The sequence below is a fragment of the Tachysurus vachellii genome, chromosome 26 (assembly GCF_030014155.1).
Source record: "Tachysurus vachellii isolate PV-2020 chromosome 26, HZAU_Pvac_v1, whole genome shotgun sequence".
Taxonomy (NCBI): domain Eukaryota; kingdom Metazoa; phylum Chordata; class Actinopteri; order Siluriformes; family Bagridae; genus Tachysurus; species Tachysurus vachellii.
The window spans coordinates 2,904,074-2,925,159 of NC_083485.1; the positions used below are offsets into that span (position 1 = coordinate 2,904,074).

General features: G+C 42.1%; 2 protein-coding genes across 3 annotated transcripts in view; both read right to left on the reverse strand.

Moving 5' to 3' along the window:
• Positions 1 to 21,086, reverse strand: part of LOC132841168 (restin homolog) — a 66,475-nt gene that overhangs the window by 30,982 nt on the left and 14,407 nt on the right. The window lies entirely within an intron of this gene.
• On the reverse strand, positions 9,035 to 10,031 carry LOC132841217 (butyrophilin-like protein 2). Of its 2 annotated transcripts, none has more exons than XM_060863494.1 (3): positions 9,858 to 10,031; positions 9,652 to 9,692; positions 9,035 to 9,558 (listed from the first exon to the last, which is right to left on the reverse strand). In XM_060863494.1, the coding sequence occupies exons 1-3, from the start codon at positions 9,881 to 9,883 to the stop codon at positions 9,149 to 9,151; spliced, it is 477 nt and encodes a 158-aa protein (XP_060719477.1). In that variant the 5' UTR covers positions 9,884 to 10,031; the 3' UTR covers positions 9,035 to 9,148. The 2 variants fall into 2 exon arrangements, 1 of the variants encoding a protein (XP_060719477.1); XR_009647867.1 differs by having other exon boundaries at positions 9,217 to 9,558; positions 9,652 to 9,703.

Consider the following 21,086-nt stretch of genomic DNA (forward strand, 5'->3'; position numbering starts at 1 on the left):
TGCGCTCAGGAGTTGTTTTTTTTTGAGCGGCGTGTGGACGAATTGTTTCTACGCACACACTAAACAGCGCGAAGCCGCTAACTCGTTCTGAATATTTTAAAGGTGTAACAGCTGATGAAAAAGCAGAGACAATTGTAGACGAAAATGAAGAGAGATTTTATCTTAGTTTTTATTTCATACAAAACATTTTCGTCTCGTCTTTTTAGTCAACAATAATGCATGTTAATTCAGTCTTAGTCAGCGTTTTTGGACAGTGGTGCAGTCTTGTCATCGTCTCGTCTTAGTCATGAAAAAAACGGTTGTTGACGAACATATTTCGTCTTGTCTCGTCTGACGAAATTAACACTAGTACACACATGACTGTGCAGCCACACACAGCTCCAACATCATTGTCTAATTCACTGACAACACAACGGTGATAGGCCTGATCACCGACAACGATGAGACGGCCTACAGAGAAGAGGTGAGCACCCTGAGTAAATGGTGTCATTAGAACCACCTCTCACTCAACATTGACAAGGCCAAGGAGCTGGTGGTGGATTTCAGCAGACAGAGGAGTGAATACAAACCCATCACCATCGACAAGAAACCTGTGGAGATGGTGAGCAGCTTTAAGTTTCTCGGTGTTAACATCAGCGAGGATCTTACCTGGTCCATACACACTGACGCAGTGCTGAAGAAGGCACGTCAACACCTCTTCTTCCTGAGACGGCTGAGGAAGTTTGTAATGAGCCCCAGCATTCTCAGAACATTCTACACCTGCACTATAGAGAGCATCCTGACGGGCGGCATCACTGCATGGTTTGGAAACAGAACCGCTGGCAATTGTAAAGCTCTGAAAAGGGTCGTGCGAACTGACAGCCACATTGTTGGAGGTGAGCTTCCCTCCCTCCAGGATATCTACACAAGGCGGTGTATGAGAAAAGCCCCGAGGATCATCAGTGACTCCAGCCACCCGTCCCACAGACTGCTCTCTCTGCTTCCCTCAGGAACACGTCTCCGCAGCATCCGATCCCGCATATTGCATATAATGTGTAGTGCTACTGTAAGTATGCATAATAGTACACTGTGTGTACTAACTATATGTATGAGCATATTGCACATTTTCACCTGTTGATTTTATTATCTGTTTGTTAATTGTACATATTGTATACACATATTGTACTGAATAAATGTATGAGCGAACTGCACATCTGTACGTTAAATTGTTTCTGCAATTTCTGGAGTTTGCTCCTAAGAATTTCACTCATCAAGGCACATGTGCTGTGGTGATGTGACAATAAAAGTGACTTGACTAGTTTTCTTTTCACTTTTCTCACACTTTCCTCTTTTCGTCACTTTGTTACAGCTTAGTCTTTGTCTCATCTGTCCATAATCTACTTTTTAACAAACTGGAATCTGCTCCTTTGCTCTTGAAGATTATCTTTGTGTTTATCTGTCTATTGGATAAAGACTCTGAGGTCATGCTGGTGGATTTTTGTTCTGTGTCTCAGATCTCTACAGTCTTTCTCTGAGGTTTATGTTTAATCGTTGTGCATGGTGTTTATTCATTGTGTATAAAATATTGGAGTTTATTTGCTCATCAGAACAAACTAACAGTCCAATATTACCTGGGGTTTGTGTGGTTTTGGTTCTTATTGCTATATTCACCAGTTTCTACTGGATGTGTTTGATATGTAATTTAATTTCCTCTCTGATGTAAAAATGTCTCTGATTGTTTCAGTTTAAACTGATAATGAGTCAGTCTCTGATTATTAGCTTCAGTAGATCAGATTGTGTTCACTAATGACTGTTTGTTATAAAACCTTCAGCTTTTTCTCTCAGTGTCAGTGTGTAGGTCAGATTTCTGTGTCTGTACAACACTAAATGACAAACTAGACACCAGCATGATGAATGTTCTGTTAGAGATCACAGTCTGTTGTGTTCACTACACTATGCTCATGATGCTCAGATATCTATGTGCTATTGCACTCTGAACACACAGCACAGTCTAATCTATTTCATCTGAACAATAAATATATTATTCATGCAGCATCAAGACATCGCTAGCACAGAAAAGGGGTTTATACTCACGACTCTGTATATCCTGTGAAAGTAAATAAAACAGTGTGAAGATTTTATGCATGATTACAAATGTGAATTGTTCCATGTGAAAATGTGGAAAGTAACTGTTACTCTGGTTAAAACACAGCTGATGTGTGTCTTAATAAAAAAGAGGAAAACTAGACAACAATCAGTCATCACACACAGTAAATCTGTATCATGTAGCATTGTGCTAATATACCGCTAGTTCCCCTTAAGGAAGAGAAATATCTTGTGATTTATTGGAAAATCCTATTTTCTGATCTCTGCATGTCTTTACCAATATACAGTATGTCAGTATTTGTACATTTCCCCCTGTGTATTTTAAATATATAGTGAAATATTTTGTAATATATCTCTGTGCTATTGTAGTAGATAAAGGAATATACAGAATATCAGATTCTCACTTCCTTTAATTATAAACACAGACATTTATCAATGTAAAACCTGAACAGATAACAGAATGATGTTCTTTACTGCTGCCTCGTCTATATACTGGTTACGACAGCATGTGACATGTCGCAGTAGATTAGAGAAGATGCGTGATCTCCTTCTGTTTTTCTCTCTTTCACTCCCAAATCCCTCTCTCCTATGAAGGAAGTTTTAGAAATGAAGTGAAGGACTTCTGTTCTCAGTTCAGTCAGGTTGTCTTTATGCCGTGTGCATTAACACGACTTACTACAGTTAGCTTAAAGACACTAAACGCCAGGCCGAGTCGACTCTTCAGTGCTTTTTCTAAACATACTGTAGTGTGATTGTTACGCAGAGCGACTGATGACAATTATTCTGTCTACAAACACTGAAAACTGTTAAAGCTGTGATTTATGTTTATTGTGTAACATTCTGATGGAGTCTGTCAGTGGTGTGTGTTATATGCTGCGTGTTTGTTGTGTCTTTTACTCGACACGGTAATGTCTCTGTACATTATTACACTGCAGTGAGGTTACACACAGGTGCATTGTGGGCAAGAAGCTGACTGATGGAAGTGGAATCTCACTTACTGATCAGACTCCTTCACATAAACATGATCTGAAAATCATCTTTATGTTTCTATTAGATTCCTGGATTAAAATGTAATATATGTGAGAAGTTTATAAAATATCAGCTTTTACTATTAGCGTGAAGTTGAGTTATTTACTTACCACTGTGAGAAGTATCATGTAAAACAACAGAGAGAAATGTAATGTTAGATAAAATACAATGAGAAAAACTTATGATTTAGTGAATAGATAGTGAATCATTATAAATAGTTTATATTAAATAATGAAAGACTTCATGAGGTGGTTTTACTCAGTGCAGTAACACAGAGCTGTGATCAGCTGCTGAATAAAACACTCCATATGAAGTGAAAATGCTGAACATCAACATATTTTAATCACAAGCCCATACTGCTGATGGACACTGAACATACAGTATGCTGTGAGATTTGACCTGAAAACACTGCATCAGTTACCTCAAAGTTAATACAGTGTTAGTAATAAAAATCTAACATGTTAAACTGTACTATTATAATTTTCACAGGAATATTAATTTTATCATTGTTAGGAAAAAGTTTTAGAGCTTTGACTCATGAATTACTGATTTGAGCTGCAGTACATTACTCATCTGAATGAAGAAGTTCGCTCTTATTCTCCACTCATTCTGTCAGTGGAGTTCATTTAAAAACTAGTGACTGGTTAACCTTAACAAGCTACTGCTAGTGTTATCTAAAATCATACACACAATAAATTAGTATGAATCTGAGTTAGTGTTAGCTGCCTTAATCAACCTCATCAACACTGTCCTGTTAATTATCACCATATAAATCTTATAAAACACATTTCTTTTAGGGAAAATATGGAGAAGATATTAAGATGATCTGAGCTCATAAAAAGACTGCGGAGCTGTAAATTAAATGAAAGTTTGGATCATGTTCCATTCACTAAAATGGGAACTGGACGAGTTAATAATTGTACTGCAGACAGCCACTAGAGGTCGCCAGAGGCATTTTGGCCTCACCTTTAACCTCTTGGTACGATGTCCACACTTATAGACAGTCAGTGGTGTGATTATTTTCTTCATGGGATTCAGTTTGTGTTCTGTACATGTGAGTTTGAATCATGTAATAAAATGTTGTACAGAAAACACAGCTCATGTTAGAGATTTTAATCTGTTTAAACTAATAGTGAGTTTGTTTGTGTGATATTGATTCTTCCCTGATTAATACTTTCTATTTTAAAATATGGTGATAAATGATTTAATCATTCAGAAGCACTAACCCAGAGCTCTGAACACCAAGATAGATTTGGATCAGATCATGTAACATGTATATAAATGAAAAGAGTCCATTTTAAGACACACAGAAACAGTTCATTCGGAATCTGCAGTCTGGCTGAAATTCATTCATACTGTTAAAAATCTTTGTGTGTAAACACGACTAATGAAAGATGAGAGTCTACATTGTAGTGGGAGTCGTTCAGTTTCTCATTTCATGTTATTAACACAGTTACAAGGACAATACAGTTTGTGTTCTCCAGGTCTGTACCTTACTGTGCTAGTTTTAAAACAAATCATGTTGGAAAAGTCCAACACTACAACCTGTAACTCCTGATATTAGTCTCCACTCTGAATTTACAGACTTATAGAAGTAGAAAAATACACCTAAATGTGTGTAGTTTGGTTCTCACTGCTGTATTTGGCAGTGATGTAGTCTGATCTACTGGATATACAGAAATTGTAATAATTTAAATGTCACATTTAGTGTGTAATTTAATTTCCTCCCTGATGTAAAAAATATCTCTTAGTTTAAACGTCTCTAGGTTACGACCGTAACCCTAGTTCCCTGAGGAACGAGACGCTGCGTCGAAACGCTATGGGAACGCCCTTGCGTGACCGCGGTCTGAACCACGTGTGTAATCTGACCAACAGGCGTTGGGACGTGACGTCATCGGCAGGTGACGTCGCGTAAACAGGAAGCTACAAATGGCAGTGAGATGGACAAGATGCTAGCTCCTGCGAGAGAAGGTAAGCGCCGCAGGGATGCAGGGAGTGTGGCATGGAGACGCAGCGCCTCGTTCCTCAGGGAACTAGGGTTACGGTCGTAACCTAGAGACGTTCCCTTTTGGAACTCGAGCTGCGTCAAAACGCTGTGGGAACGAGTGTCCGATCATGCCACACTGACCAGACCCTGCTTAGAGAGTGAGGGCCTCGGCACCTGCACGTAGGACAGAGGAGCCCGGGGTGGCTCTGAGGTCAAGGTCATAGAACCTGACGAAGGTCAGTGGGGTGGACCAACCCGCAGCGTCACAGATGTCTTGGAGTGCCACTCCAGCGGACCAGGCCGTAGAGGCCGCCACACCCCGGGTGGAGTGAGCTCGGACCCCGAACAGTGCGGGGAGGCCAGAGGACTTGTGAGCCGACACAATCGCATCCACTACCCATCTGCTCAACGTCTGCTTAGCGGCTGAGAAACCCTTCCTGTTAGGGCCGTAGCGAACAGCTGCTCCGACTTTCTCCACGGACTTGTCCTGCGTAGGTAAGTGACCAGTGCTCGCACTGGACACAGTCGGTTCTGTCGCTCCTGTTCGGGGGGTGTAAACGGAGGAGGGCAGAATGCCTGCAACACAACACGACACGGTCGTGAGGGGGCCGAAGGCACCTTAGGTACGTACCCAGGTTTCGGATAGAGAAACACTCTGGCCATGCCAGGGGCAAACTCCAGGCGAGACGGGGCCACGGACAGGGCCTGCAGATCCCCGATCCTCTTTAGGGAGGAAATTGCCAAGAGGAAGGTGGTCTTAATAGACAGAAACCTAAGGGCCACTTCGGTCAATGGCTCGAAGGGGGGCTCCGATAGAGCCGCCAGCACAACTGCCAGATCCCAGACAGGCACTCTGGGTCGCGTCCCGGGCCTCAGCCTCCGGGCGCCGCGGAGGAAACGTGTCACCAATGGGTGTCTACCCAGCGACTGCCCCGCCGGCGGGGTGCTATATGCCGTGATTGCGGACACGTAAACCTTCAGGGTCGAGGGGGTTAACCCAGCGGCAAACTGTTCCTGTAAGCACTCCAGAACTGAGCAGATCGGGCAGTTAACTGGTTCCAGGCCATGGTGCTTGCACCATGACGTAAACAGTCGCCATCGTGCGGCGTACGAACTCCTCGTGGAGGAAGCTCTGGAGTGGAGAAGGGTCTCTACTACCTCGGTAGAGAGACCAGCTGCTATGAACTGTGCCCCCCTGCTCTGACATTCAACTGTCCTGGGATATAAATGGCCCTCAAAGAGAGGAGTCTGTCCTGAGACCACAAGAGAACCGCTCGTGTTAGCTTGTACAAAGGGCGAGATCGGAGACCCCCTTGGTGGTTGATGTAGGAGACCACCGCAGTATTGTCCGTGCAGACCAATACATGGCGATCTCGCAGGTCTGGGAGGAAGTGTTTTAACCCCAAAAACACCACCATCATCTCCAGGCAATTTATGTGCCACGAGAGACGTGGGCCGCTCCACAGACCCTGGGTGGAGTGGCCACTCATGACCGCACCCCACCCCGCGACATGGAGCTCCCAACACGGGGCCTTGGGACAGAAACGTTCAGTCTTTCCAAACATCCAAGGCTCGAAGAGCATGCCGCGAGACCTTGATGGAACGATATGGGTTTCCCCTGAGAGAAAACCCTCTGCCCCGGAGCCACCACTGGAGGGGCCTCATGTGCAGGAGGCCGAGCGGGATTACGCTGGACGCCGCTGCCATGGCTCGGGTCGGAACGACGAAGTACGGGCTGTAGAAGCCTGACTCTCGAACCGAGGGGGGAACCACCCCGATGGCTCCTTTCCTCAGGAGTGTGCGCACTTCTTGTTCCAGGACCAGAGCCTGCTCGGGTCCCACCAGGGTGGGACACATCCCATTGAAACGGGGAGGAGAGGACATGAACTGAACCGTGTAGCCGTCCTCTATGGTCTGCAGGACTCACCGGAAGACTCCTGGCAGCTCCTCCCAAGCTGTCAGAAAGTTCCTCAGGGGAACCAGCCCCTCGGGGCTGGCCTCTGACCCACTCAGAGCAGCTGGGGCCGTGCCCTGCAGCTGATGACGCCTCGAGAGAGGCGACGGACCCTCCCCTCCCACAACGAACCTTCGGGTGGAAAGGTGGGGAGCGAACCGCTGGTGGGAAGCTGCGCCCTGAGGCACACTTTGTGGCAGGGCTGGCAGACCGGCCTCCATGACCCGAACGGCCGGAACTGTGGCCGTTGACACCTCCTGAGAGGCGGTGGGTCTCCCCCATCCGTACTGAGGGAGGTGCCCGCTGGAGGGGGGCCGTACTCTGGAGCACATCTTGTGGCAGAGCCAATGGCCTGGCACCCCAGTGGTGCAGGGGAGGGATGGTCACCGTAACGAGAGGTGTGCCCCATCCCCCCAACCGTAGACCGGCAGGATCTATGCACCACTGCCCGTTTGTCGAAGGCGAGGGGGACCCCCAGGTCATCCTGCTCCTTCTTGGGCCTAGAGCGTCCCCTTGGGCCCCTAGGCCCATGGAGATCGAGTGGCAATGCTCTTTTTCTGGGCTTTGCGGTGCCCGGAAGGACCAGGCAGGGGCTGCCGCTAAACAGCTCCACGAGATCGCCGAGGGAGGTACTGCTGAAACACAGTCGACTGCTTTTTAGACTCCTGGAACTTGTTCACGACCGCCGTCACAGCGTCGCCAAACAGTCCAGGAGGAGCCATCGGTGCGTCCAATAGCACAGCTCGATCCTTGTCCGGGAGGTCGGACAAGGTGAGCCACAGATGCCTTTCTGTGGCCACCAGGGCCGCCATGGACCGACCAATGGCCCGCGCCGTGTGTTTCGTGGCCCGAAGGGATAAGTCGGCAGTGCGAAGCAACTCCTTAATATCAGCGGTCCCGGAGCTAAGTCCCTCATCCAAATCACGTAGCAGGTCAGCCTGGTATGCCTGCAACATACCCATGGTGTGGAGGCAGCCCACGGCCCGACCTGCTGCCGTGTAAGCCTTCCCTACTAAGGCTGACGTAGCACGTAGCGGCTTAGTAGGAAACACCGGAGCCTTTAGCGATGATGCTATGCTAGGGGAGAGATAGCTAACCAGTGTCTCTTCCACACGCAGCATTGCCCCGTAGCCGCACGCCTTAGCCCCAACCACATTCGCGTAGAGCGAGGAGTGACTAGGAGAAGTGCAGATCAGGAAAAAACGGCAGGCCCCGGCGCCCAGGAAGTGACACAAAACGCAGGAAACACTCATCCAGCTTACTGGGTGCATGCTGCTTCTGCTGCTCAACCGGCCAATCTAAATCCAGCTTGGCTACGGCTCGTGTCACGACCTCGAGGAGCTCCTCATACAGCACAGGCTGTGAGGAGCCCACGGGCTCGCTAGCATCCATCAGCTCTCCTTCCTCGGAGGGAGAGACATGTAATGCCGTGCTGCTCACGAGCCCGCTTCTCCTCGAGAGCAGGAGCTCGATTCAGCAGACGAGGCTGGAGCGGACTCATCCGACTCGAATCCCGCTGCTAAATCAGCCTGCGAGCCCCACGAGCGCCGGCGCCGCTTTGCCTCAGCAAGAGCGGGACCGGAGCCGCGAGGGAGAGAGCTCTTCTCGAAGAGCACCCTCCGAGAGCGTTTCCCGGTAATGAAACAGGGACACGGATAAACACATTTACGGAATCTCTGTCTGCTAGCCATCACTCGATCAGAAAAACACAGCGCTTACCTGAACGAGCAGAAGCTAGCATCTTGTCCATCTCGCAGCCATTTGGAGCTTCCTGTTTACGCGACGTCACCTGCCTATGACGTCACGTCCCAACGCCTATTGGCCAGATTACACACGTGGTTCAGAGCGCGGTCACGCAGGGGCGTTCCCATAGCGTTTCGACGCAGCTCGAGTTCCGAAAGGGAACTGATATTCAGTCAATCTCTGATTAATAGATAAATAAAGTTAGATAAACAAATCCCTAGTTACTTCATATTTGTACAAGCTGCTGCTTTTAAGCCCTTGTGCAAGTGTGTAGAAGAGTGAAAAATAGAGTTACTGTTAATTCAACTCAAATGATCTTCACTCCACATTAGCAGCCTGTATACTGAATCTCACACTGAATACTGAGTGTGTTTATGTACTGAGATGAGAAGCACAGATGATGATGTGGAGTTTTTACAGTGTGGAGATCTGGAACACTTACTCATATATACTGTAATCTCTTCTGTTCTGTCTCCATCAGTGACCTGACAGAGGTAATATCCATCATCTGACTCTGTACAGTTTCTCAGCTGTAAGGAGACGTTTCCTCTCTCCAGCTCCTGAGTGAACAGACTCACTCTGCCCTCATAACCTCTCCCCTCTGTCACCTTACTGTTCTTATAAACACAAACACAGTCTGTCCCCTTAAACCACCGGATCTCCAAGTCAACAGCACTAATTTCAGGAGACAGACGACATGAGAGAGTGACAGCAGAGTGATTATACAACTCTCCACTGGGACCACTGAGTTTAAACTCATCTGTGTGAGAAAACACACACACACACACACAATTAGATTAATCTTCAATCTTCAAATTATATTGATAAATTTGTTCCTTGAAATATAACTTACTGCTTGCAGTCACCATCTTTATCTCTTTCTGTAGATTCAGACTAATAAAATCCTAAACACACACACACACAGACAGAGAGAGAGAGAGAGAGAGAGAGAGAGTCCTCATGTTTAACACAAATACATGATAAGAAGGTAAGGAATTACACACAATTGGATTAGTTTGAGATTAGCTTGTACTTTAGCATGATGCTAACTCCTCTTACCTTTCCTGTTCCTCATATAAACACATCTGATACTTTAACTGAAGTGTTTCCACATTTCAGAGCGCCACATATTCGGTATTTAACTCATTAGGGTTTAAACACCGTGTTTAAAATGTCCCCTGTCTACATATACACATATATTCCTCCTGTATCAGGAAGTGTAAAGGTACAGTGACTCTGTGAGAGTCGAAAACTATTTTCACTTTCACCTTCATTACAGAGAACTGAGACAAAGCTCCGCCCCTTCGCCTCTGATAACCACGCCCCCTGGGTTCAGCTTTATTATCTACATGTATAATAATAATAATAATCATCATCATCATCATAAATAGATATACAGAAAATTATTAGAGAAATTAAAATAGAAAATTGCCAAAGTCTAAAGCTGCCTGTCTGTCCATCTTTCTTTTCATTCTTTGTGTCTCTCAGTATTTCTTTTCCTATCTTCCAAATTATCTACCTAAATAATTTTTTCTATGTTTTCTATTTTCTATTTCTTCTAAATCGTCTCCTCAAAGATGGTGACGTCACTTCCGAGAGATTTGATTGGCGCGCTATGGACGTGTCCCTCTTTGAGGTGCAGGGATTTGCTGAGAAAGATGGAGAAGTAGAAAGATGCAGTAAGCGACATAGAGCCTGAAAAGTCAACGAGCTCTAATGTTTTTCCCCCGAAACACTGCCGCTAATTTCCTGATGTTTTTCACCTTTTTGTCACTATTTCTATAGTTTGTGATGTGTGTATTTATTTATTATTGTGTGCTCTGTGGGGCTACTTTCTTGAAGGACTTGTACAGGTTAGCTAGGCAAAGGGATCGAGATGGGAAGGATGTGCAGCAAGTTAGAATTATTAAGGATAGAGATGGAAGGGTGCTCACAAGTGAGGAGAGTGTACAGAGGAGATGGAAGGAATACTTTGAGGAGCTGATGAATGAGGAAAATGAGAGGGAAAAAAGAGTAGAAGGGGTGAACTCTGTGGAACAGGAAGTAGATAAGATTAGAAAGGATGAAGTCAGGAAGGCTTTGAAGAGGATGAAAAGTGGAAAGACAGTTGGTCCTGACGACATCCCGGTAGAGGTCTGGAAGTGTCTAGGAGAGGCAGCAGTGGAATTTTTAACTAGGTTGTTCAACAGGGTATTAGAAAGTGAGAGGATGCCTGAGGAATGGAGAAGGAGTGTGTTAGTACCGATCTTTAAGAATAAGGGTGACGTGCAGAGTTGCAGCAACTATAGGGGGATAAAGTTGATGAGCCATACAATGAAGTTGTGGGAAAGAGTAGTGGAAGCTAGGTTAAGGAAGGTGGTGGAAATTTGTGAGCAGCAGTATGGCTTCATGCCCAGAAAGAGCACAACAGATGCAATTTTTGCTCTGAGAATGCTGATGGAGAAGTATAGGGATGGTCAGAGGGAGTTGCACTGTGTTTTTGTAGACTTAGAGAAAGCGTATGACAGGGTGCCAAGAGTAGAGCTGTGGTACTGTATGAGGAAGTCAGGAGTAGCAGAGAAGTATGTCAGAGTGGTGCAGGACATGTATGAGAGGAGCAGGACAGTGGTGAGGTGTGCTGTAGGTCAGACAGAGGAGTTCACAGTGGAGGTGGGACTGCATCAGGGATCGGCTCTGAGCCCCTTCCTGTTTGCTATAGTGATGGACCAGTTGTCAGAGGAGGTCAGACAGGAGTCTCCTTGGACGATGATGTTTGCAGATGACATTGTGATCTGTAGTGAGAGCAGGGAGCAGGTGGAGGAAAACCTGGAGAGGTGGAGGTTTGCGCTGGAGAGAAGAGGAATGAAAGTCAGTCGTAGTAAGACTGAGTACATGTGTGTGAATGAAAGGGAGGGAAGTGGAACAGTAAGGTTACAGGGTGAAGAGGTGAAGAAGGTTACAGGAGTTTAAGTACTTGGGGTCAACAGTCCAGAGTAATGGAGAGAGTGGGAAAGCAGTAAAGAAGCGAGTGCAGGCAGGTTGGAGTGGGTGGAGAAAGGTGTCAGGAGTTCTGTGTGATAGGAAAATATCAGCAAGAATCAAGGGGAAGGTGTACAGGACAGTGGTGAGACCGGCCATGCTGTATGGTTTAGAGACAGTGTCACTGAAGAAGAGATAGGAGTCAGAGCTAGAGGTAGCCGAACTGAAGATGTTGAGGTTCTCTTTGGGAGTGACAAGATTGGACAGGATTAGGAACGAGTACATCAGAGGGACAGCCCATGTTGGACGTTTGGGGGACAAAGTTAGGGAGGCAAGATTAAGATGGTTTGGACATGTTCAGAGGAGGGAGAGTGAGTATATTGGTAGGAGAATGTTGGACATGGAGCTGCCAGGCAGGAGGCAAAGAGGAAGGCCAAAGAGGAGGTATATGGATGTAATCAATGAGGATTTGATGCTAGTGGGTGCAAGTGTTGAGGATGCAGAAGATAGGGATAGGTGGAGAGAGATGATTCGCTGTGGCGACCCCTGAAGGGAAAAGCCGAAAGAAGAAGAAGAAGCTCTGTGGGGCTGCTTTCTGCTCCCTTAATGTTCTTCTTAAGACTACAGTTTGTACCATGGACTCCATCTGTATCTTTAATGCACAGGCTCTGGTGTGAATTTTAACCCGCTACAGTGGATTGTGTGATTGCAGAAGTGTGATTATTGTTTTCAACATTTATAACAGTGCTTTTCTTATTGCATCCAGCCCTACTTTAAAAACAAATGGACCACAGAAAATAAAATTCCACATTGAGTGTCGAGTCTTTAACAAGGAGTGAACAGATCAATATTTTTTTTTTAAAAAAAAGTCTGAATTTGCCAAGAAACTGCTGCAGTTTTCAAAAAATACAGAAATACAACATCAGATGTCACTTTTCCTCCCAGCATGTAAACTACACTAGAAACCAGTCAATACAAGAAAGGTTTCACATGTCATTTATATTAGTTTATGTCATATATTATTTTTAGAAATAAACCTGAGCTCATAACAATGACTGTGGAGCTGTAACTGAAAGTTTGGATCATATTCCATTCACTAACATGGGAACCGGAGGAGTTAATAATAGTACTGCAGACAGCCACTAGAGGGCGTCAGGGGCATTTTGGCTTCACATTTAACAACCTGGTACGATGTCCACACTTAGACAGTCAGTGGTGTGATTATTTTCTTTATGGGATTCAGCTTGTGTGTTCTGTACATGTGAGTTTGAATTATCTACACTCTCAACACGAATGTGTTGAAAAATTACACAAATTATGTGTAGCACTCCACTATACACATTTTGTGTCAATATGAATTCAAATTGTGTTCGAATTATTCAGCTGTTTTACACAGTAGTTGTGTAGATTAAAATGAACACATCTTATTCATTTGTCACAGCATTGAAACACACTGTGTACACACACTGTCTTTAACATCACACACATTCAGTGTAACTTAGAGCTTTTTTGTTCATGTCACATATTTAATTTTAGTCAGATGTCATGAACAGCAGTGTGACAATCATCCTGTGATAATCACATTGTAATCAAACTGTAATGACGGTCAAAGTAATTTTTTCTGTGACTTGTAAACAGAATGCGTGTCACCTTTAAATCGCTCGCTATCGTCAAATAACCACCTTTTACAAAAAAGAAATTGAACCTCTGAGGTAAATTACTAATGCAGGGTTCCCACTCTTTTTCAGAGATCATTTTCCAGGACATTTCAAATTTAGCAAAAAAAAGACAAGGATCACAGGTTCAACAAAGATTCAACAAAGTAATATGTTCTTCTCTCCAGAAGTCTTAAAAACATCGTACACTTTATGGCTATTATTTAACTATACTTTTAAAGACAATTTGTCATGTGAATGAAATTTCATTTCTAAAATAAAAAGACCGCACATATTAATACCCTTTCCTTTCTCAGGCCAGTGCCGTCATGCATGCTTTAGTTTGCTGTACATTCCCCTTGCACATGATATTCAGATTAAGAAGGTTAATATAACCTGCTTACCCGTCACCATTTGCTGAAAACATTCAAGCACTTAAACCATTCCTAGCAGCTGAAACCGCCAACACAAGACAGCGTCATCCGTCACAGCGAGATTGAACAGCATAACAAAAAGCCCGTCAAAACTCAGCGTCCCTGAAGAGAGCGCTTTCTGTTACTAATTGTTTCGACCAGTTGTAAACTGTTCTTTAAATGATCAAGAACATTTAAAAATAGAGATGCTCCGATCAGCATTTTTGGGGCCGATCACCGATCACCAAGATCATGATCTGCCGATTGCCGATCACTGCCGATCACAGAATGACAGGGGAATGGGAATCTTTTATCTATAATCTAGCAGAGTTTGCACCATTTTTAGAAATGAAATTAACTCAAAATGAACTGTATTGAGATAAAAAAAAATGTAGAAATAGGCTACAGTCAAGATCTTGAAGAACCACCAAGTGTTTATTTTAGAAAATGAGAACTTAAAGCTACTGTAGGCCATCTTTCCCAAATAAGGCAGAGTAACTTAAAATTATTCCAAACAAAGAGGGGTCAGGCAGACCAACACACATCAGATCAGCTTAATGGGATGTAGCCTCTTAATACACTGATTACATTTTATAGTTGGCAGCAAAATGTAAAACTTGTTACACCAAAACTGGCTACTGCCACAAAGGACAAAACTATGGCAAGTGTTTTTTTTTCTGTTATTATTATGAACATCTGATACTACATCAGATCCAAAAATAAAATAATGAAAGCTACTGTAAGCCAATGCCATCCTTTCTAAATAACAAGGCAGAGAAACAAGGAGGCCAAGCAGATAGTTACCAACCAGATGAACTTGGGATGGTGAGGATGGTGAGGCTAGTCTGTCTAATACTCACAGGGCTCTTTATTTTCTCCAAACAAGCTCTTCTGTGGAAGTGAATAATAGAATGTAAATTTTTTTCAGTACATATTCTGTTGCTCTCCATTAAACTTTAATCTAATAAGCAAATAATTATCTATGATTACCATCAATAAACAAATTAAGCAAATTTTTAGTATAAACCTACCCATGAGAAAGGACCTGTTTAAAACATCAGAGAGAAACATGATATTAAGATGACATCATGAAGAAAACACCTTTGTTAGGTTTGTAGATGGTGCAAATACATCAGTTTAAAAAAAGGAAAACACTGAATGTTAGAATAAATCTAAAATGCTGCTTTGTGAAACAGAAACCCAGTGAGTTTATCAGACAGTTAACTGGCTTATGATGACTGATAAAATCTTCGGACTGAATGGTGATATACCAAAACATTAAACAATATAAAACAAAATGTATTATATAAATAAATATATATTATATAATAAAAAAATACTACTGTTTTATGTTCAGGATTGACAGCCTTTAAACCTTTGTATATCTAACTTACTTGCCATCTTTATCTTCCTGTAAGTTCAGACTAAAAGAAGTGTGTGTGAGAGAGAGAGAGAGAGAGAGAGAGAGAGAGAGAGAGAGAGAGAGAGATTCAGTGCCATCGTCTTTCTCTTTCTATGTCATGTAGGTAATCAAACCCAATATCATAGTATATTTAAATATATTATTTAACAGCTCTTTACTCACTTCTTTATCTGCTGCTTTAGAAGAACTCACACACAACAAGCTGAACTGTTTCACTTTCACCTTCACTGCTGATGCAGACTCGCTGGACCCACTTCCTGTTCTAATCTTCCTCTCTAAGACTTCATATTTACTTTAGTAAAATCTTTATTCACAGTGTATGTGCTAACCCTTCTATATGTGTCCCTGTGTTAACTGTAGCTAACACCTTGAAAAACTTGGTGTGAGGTCCATATTATTAAGGACCCTGGACTCTAGTATTATGTATTTAAATTCACTTCTGATGCTCTGAACTCTGAAATAAAATAAACAATATCTTGTTGTTGTTGTTGTTGTTTTTTCTCTTGTGAAAATAGTAAAGGACATTATGTTGGACATTTGTGTCTAATTCTCTTCTAACTTATGTTTTCTTTCAGTTAATTTTTACCTGTTTTAACTGTGTGCCCTAATCATCTGCTCACATTGGAGAGATTCATCAGGTACAGAAACATAACTGTGGAGGGAAAAATCATGCAGCCAGAAACAAATTATTAATATATGTGTATTTATACAACTGCTTCAAGACAAATATAAAACTGTTCTGATATCAGCACATGTAACTATAGAACATTGTATATGGAGAACATTAATGACTCATCAGTCCATTTAGATCTTCTCCCATACTGAGGTGTAGCTCCTTATTAGTGCAGGAGAAAATAAATAAATATATGTGAGAAGTTTATAAAATATCAGCTTTTACTATTAGTGTGAAGTCGAGTTATTTACTTACCAACACTGTGAGAAGTATCATGTAAAACAACAGAGAGAAATGTAATGTTAGATAAAATACAATGAGAAAAACTTATGATTTACAGTCAGAACAGCTGATAAACAATCTTCACTCTGTGCTTTCAAAGATGTTCAGCTACAATTTTAACTATTTTAATAAAATATAACAACAGATAGTGAATCATTATGTCAGAACACTGAGGTGTCGTCATGTATTAAAACCCAGACCCAATCACAGAGAAGCTAAAAACACTGCATCAGTTACCTCAAAGTTAATACAGTGTTAGTAATAAAAATGTAACATGTTAAACTGTACTGTTATAATGTTCACAGGAAAATTAATCTTATCATTGTTAGGAAAAAGTTTAAGAGCTTTGACTCATGAATTACTGATTTGAGCTGCAGTACGTTACTCATCTGAATGAAGAAGTTCGCTCTTATTCTCCACTCATTCTGTCAGTGCAGTTCATTTAAAAACTAGTGACTGGTTAAACTTAACAAGGTTAACTGAGCTCATAAAAATGACTATGGAGCTGTAAATTAAAAAAAAAAAATACAAGATCCTGTTGTTGACCTCTTTATTACAGTTATTGTACATTTCTACATGCAAAACATTCCATAAACCTTTCAGTAAATACACATTCAATTTTATTGCACACCCAGATAATGTAGAAATGTGTCACTCATTCAGCTGTTTGTGTTTCTGTTACAGAAATGAGGCGTGAATTAAGAAGCAGAACAAGACACCAGGAGAAAAGAGCTTAGTGAAGTAACAGTGACACTAAAACATTATTAAACACAGGAAAAGTGTCACTACATGGTTTCAGTTCCTATGTATCTATCATTATAGACTCTCCTAACTAACACCATTACAGAATAAAACACTTGGCGGTGTTCAGTTAGAGGAAAATGATTAATGATTAGGTTACTGTTCCCACCTGGAAATAGATTATTTACTTACTACAAACATTCTTAGTGTTTATTAAATAAAGAATGACACGTTACTTTTCCCATTTAGTTTAACATGTAAATACTGTGGAACGTGTGAGTTATCAGATATAACAGGAATAATAACAGCTATAGATGTGATTCCTTCATCAGTCTCTCTCTTTTCTCTGTCTTGATGCTGATAAATAGAAAATAAAGCAGTCACATCACAGAGAAAGCGTCTGAACTGGAGTTCTGCTATTTCAGTTCCAGTTTACATGTCACATGTGGTATAATCTGAAACCCTCCTCCTGTTGGTGAGTTTTAGATGAACATCATAGCAGCTCACACACTCTGACATGTCAAGAGAAAATGTCTCACAATGCCAGACCTTTATTAAGACTGTTTTTGTTTACACAAATTCATCCTCTAGTTGATTGTTGAAATAAAATAGGGTTTAAAATATTAACATCATGTACTGTACCTGTTTTCTCGGCTCTTGCATTAGAGTCAGAGATTCTTTGGTAACTTGGAATATGTGGTATATAAACAGATTTAAATAAAAATGCTAAATAAGTACAGACATATGTACATGTTCACATTTATTCATACAGTTTATACACAATTAAATGTACAATCAAATATAGACGTCATTCATAAATATTTTCACAAATTCATTTTTCTAATAAAATTTTACAAAATGTAAACAAAATATCAATCTCATTGAGATATATAACATTAAAGCCATATATGGCAACAGTATGGCAATATTCTAAAAGGTTTCGGGTTTTACAAAGTTTATAAAGTCTGATATATATATAAGTCTATATATATAAATCATTAATCATTTTTCACTTTTGTTATCTTACAAGATATTCAAACTTCAAGCTGTTATAATGTAAGTGATAACAATAACTAGCTAGTTTGAGGATGTATCTCTACAATAGATGCAGCTGTAAAGGGATAAAGAGTTTAAAGTGTTCTTCTTTTGTTAATACAAATGTAATTCTGAGCAAACTGCTGTTGTATAAGAAGAATAAAACACTTTATGTCATGATGTGATTTCTTCAGTGTGTAAAGGTTCCCAAACCAGACCCACTCATTATATTTGTTAGGTTGTACTGCATGAAAAGTAAGTACTGTAGCAGTAATTAGCTTGTTGTTAATTATATTACTAAGAATAATTAATTAGCCCTGTAAAAATCCTGTTGTCTTAATAACTATTTAGCTATTAGGCCTTTTCTCCTGCATAGTTTGCTTAGAAAAAACAAACAGTTTAATCCTGTTTATTAGCTTCTTTCTTTATCCTTAGGCTTCTGTCTCTAGCTCTGATGTCTACCATCACTAGCTGATACGCCTCATTTCAGACCAGCTGAGTCTCTGCAGCTTTATAAACTCTGTTACTCATTTAAATAAGCCTTTAAATTTCTGAGAGATTCCCGTTGATTCCTCTCCTTTTAGAGAAGCTCTCTCTGAACTTTCTCTGACAGTTTTCTCATAAACCTCTTCAAGCAGACTGTGAGTATCTGTGAGCTGTGAAAGTTTCTGTTGAAGATTCTCCATCTCTCTGTTCTTCTCCTCCATCTGTCTGCTGAAATCTTCCTGCATCTTTGTTTTTGAGGACAACATGTTTCTCTGGAGTTCAGGCAGGATGATGTTCATGAGCATTCTCTCTGCCTCCATTCTGATCTCTCCTTCATACACCTCCCTGATCTCCTCCATCTCCTGCTTGTGCCTTTCCTCCATCTCTTTTCTCTCCCTCTCTCTCTTTTCTTTTAGGTTCTTCACCTTTCCTTCCATTTCTGTTCTTTTGTCTACCTCTCGTTTCAGCTCCCTCTCGAGTTCTTTCTTTTTCTCTTCATCCCTCTCTTCTTTCATCTTTCTCTCCAGTTCAGTTGTTCGATCATTAAGTTGTCTGATGTCTCCTTCATGCTCCTGGATCACTCCTTCTATCTTTCTCAGAGAATCCTGCACCTCCTTCTCTATTTTTTCTTTCATGTCCATCTCCTCTCTCTCTCTTTTCTCTTCTCTTTCCTTCAGAATTGTAGCCTCCATGGCTCTAATGAGAGATTCTATCTCCAGGTAGATGTCAGTGCTGTAGAATTTCTCTCTGCTTCCTTCCACCATCTTCTCTATCTTCTCCAACAGCTCTGAGACCTGAGAACCATCTCCACGCTCATTAATGTTGAGACAGTGAAACTTGTTCCCACATTTCTCTACAAGTCTCTGGACCTCCTGGTCTCCTGACTGGATAAAGTCCTCAATGTTCTTCTTCTCACATTCATCAGTAACACTGAATATGATCATTGTGTTTCTCCAGCATGTCTCTCCAAAGATCTCCTCCATTTTCTCCAGCATCCCTCTCTCCTCTCCTGTAGGCTGCTTCAGAGGTATGACCAGGAGGAAGGCGTGGGATCCTGGAGCAGACAGACGGACACAGAGTCCCACGTCCTGTCTCAGCTTCTCCAGAGACAGTTCAGGAGAGAACCAGTCAGGCGTGTCCACCACAGTCACCTTCCTCCCAGCCACCTCCCCCTGTGTGCTCTCACTCTGCTGGGTGGCTGTAGATGTAGCTGTAGACATAGCAGCCTGGTTCCTCTCCTCTCTGCCCAGGATGATGTTTCCTGTTACACTCTTCCCAGACCCCGTCCTCCCCAGCAGCACCAGCCTCAGTTCTGCTACAGGAACCGATGCTGGAGGATGTGGACTAGACGATTCTCCACCCACTGAAATGAACAAGAATGAATCATTTAATACAGAATCACTTACTACATTGTGGTGATGACGCTGTTCTATGGAGTATGGAGGCCGACTGCCTTTATATAACTCATACTCAAATTCCTCATCATGTTAGTGTCACTGTGATTGATGGAGGAAAGATTGATGTCGTCCATATCAAATGATTTTCTGTCACGCTGCTCAGAATCCTGAGATATTTAACATTTATAATTTTTACCTAAATCTATTGCCTAAATCTGTCTGCTGCTACTCTTTATATTCATCTCTTTTACCTCAAACTACTGTTGAGTTTCACATTAAACACAACAATCATTAATCACTCACATGTTGGACGATTTCCCTCCATACTGTGTCTTTTCCTGATTGGTGCTGCTGAGTCCTGAGTCTCTTCACTCACTAGGAAACATCAGAACCAGTCAGAATGAGAGACATTCTTCAGAAGGTAGAGTTAGACAGATGATATAATAAAGTTATGTCTTATACACTATAACTAACCCCTGTCACTGTTTAAATTACATTTCCTTATAATATCTGAAGAGTTGCACTATTAAGGATCATTACAGTATATTTATGTATTCATTTATTAATTGAATATTTGGAAACAATGACATTCTGAGAAACTTATTACACATTACTTACTTTTTGGAGGTAAAAGTTCCCTGCTGTTTCTTCTCCTGATGGAAGCTGGATCTGTCTGTTCCTGCAGCTGCTTTGTTTTCTCCTCTAGAAGTCTGACTTTCTCCTGAAGCTCTTTGTCTCTTCCCATTAGCTGTGTCTCTCTCTCAGTTAGAACTCTGACTTTCTCCTGAAGCTCTTTGTCTCTTTCCATTAGCTGTGTCTCTCTCTCAGTTAGAAGTCTCTCTTTCTCTTCAAGCTGTTGTTTTTTTTCTGCTATCTCAGATTTCTGTTGCTCCACTATGAACATGGTGTCCTGTAGTTGTCTCTGCTTGTCCTGCAACTCCTGTCCCAGTGTGTCCAGTTTATTTGTACTGGTTTCCGGTTCTTCCTTCACACTCACCAGTTGTCTCTCTTTGTCCTGCAGCTTCTGTCCCAGTGTGTCCAGTTTATTTGTACTGGTTTCCAGTTCTTTATCTGTGTTCTTCAGCTGTGTTTCTTTCTCCTTCAGCAGTTTGTTCAGATTCTCTAGTTGTGTGTTTTTCTCCTCCACGTGTCGCTGACTGTCTTCTAACACCTTAATTGTTTTGTCCAGTTCAGCTCTTGTCTGTTTGAGCTGTTTCTCCTTCTC

Excerpts from the sequence above, each read along its gene's own strand:
- LOC132841217 (XM_060863494.1), bottom strand. The coding sequence starts at position 9,883 with ATGTGTTTATATGAGGAACAGGAAAG. Across the intron at positions 9,693-9,857 it reads TTATATGAGGAACAGGAAAG|TCTGAATCTACAGAAAGAGA; the intron begins GTAAGAGGAGTT and ends GGATTTTATTAG. Across the intron at positions 9,559-9,651 it reads AAAGATGGTGACTGCAAGCA|ATGAGTTTAAACTCAGTGGT; the intron begins GTAAGTTATATT and ends TTTCTCACACAG.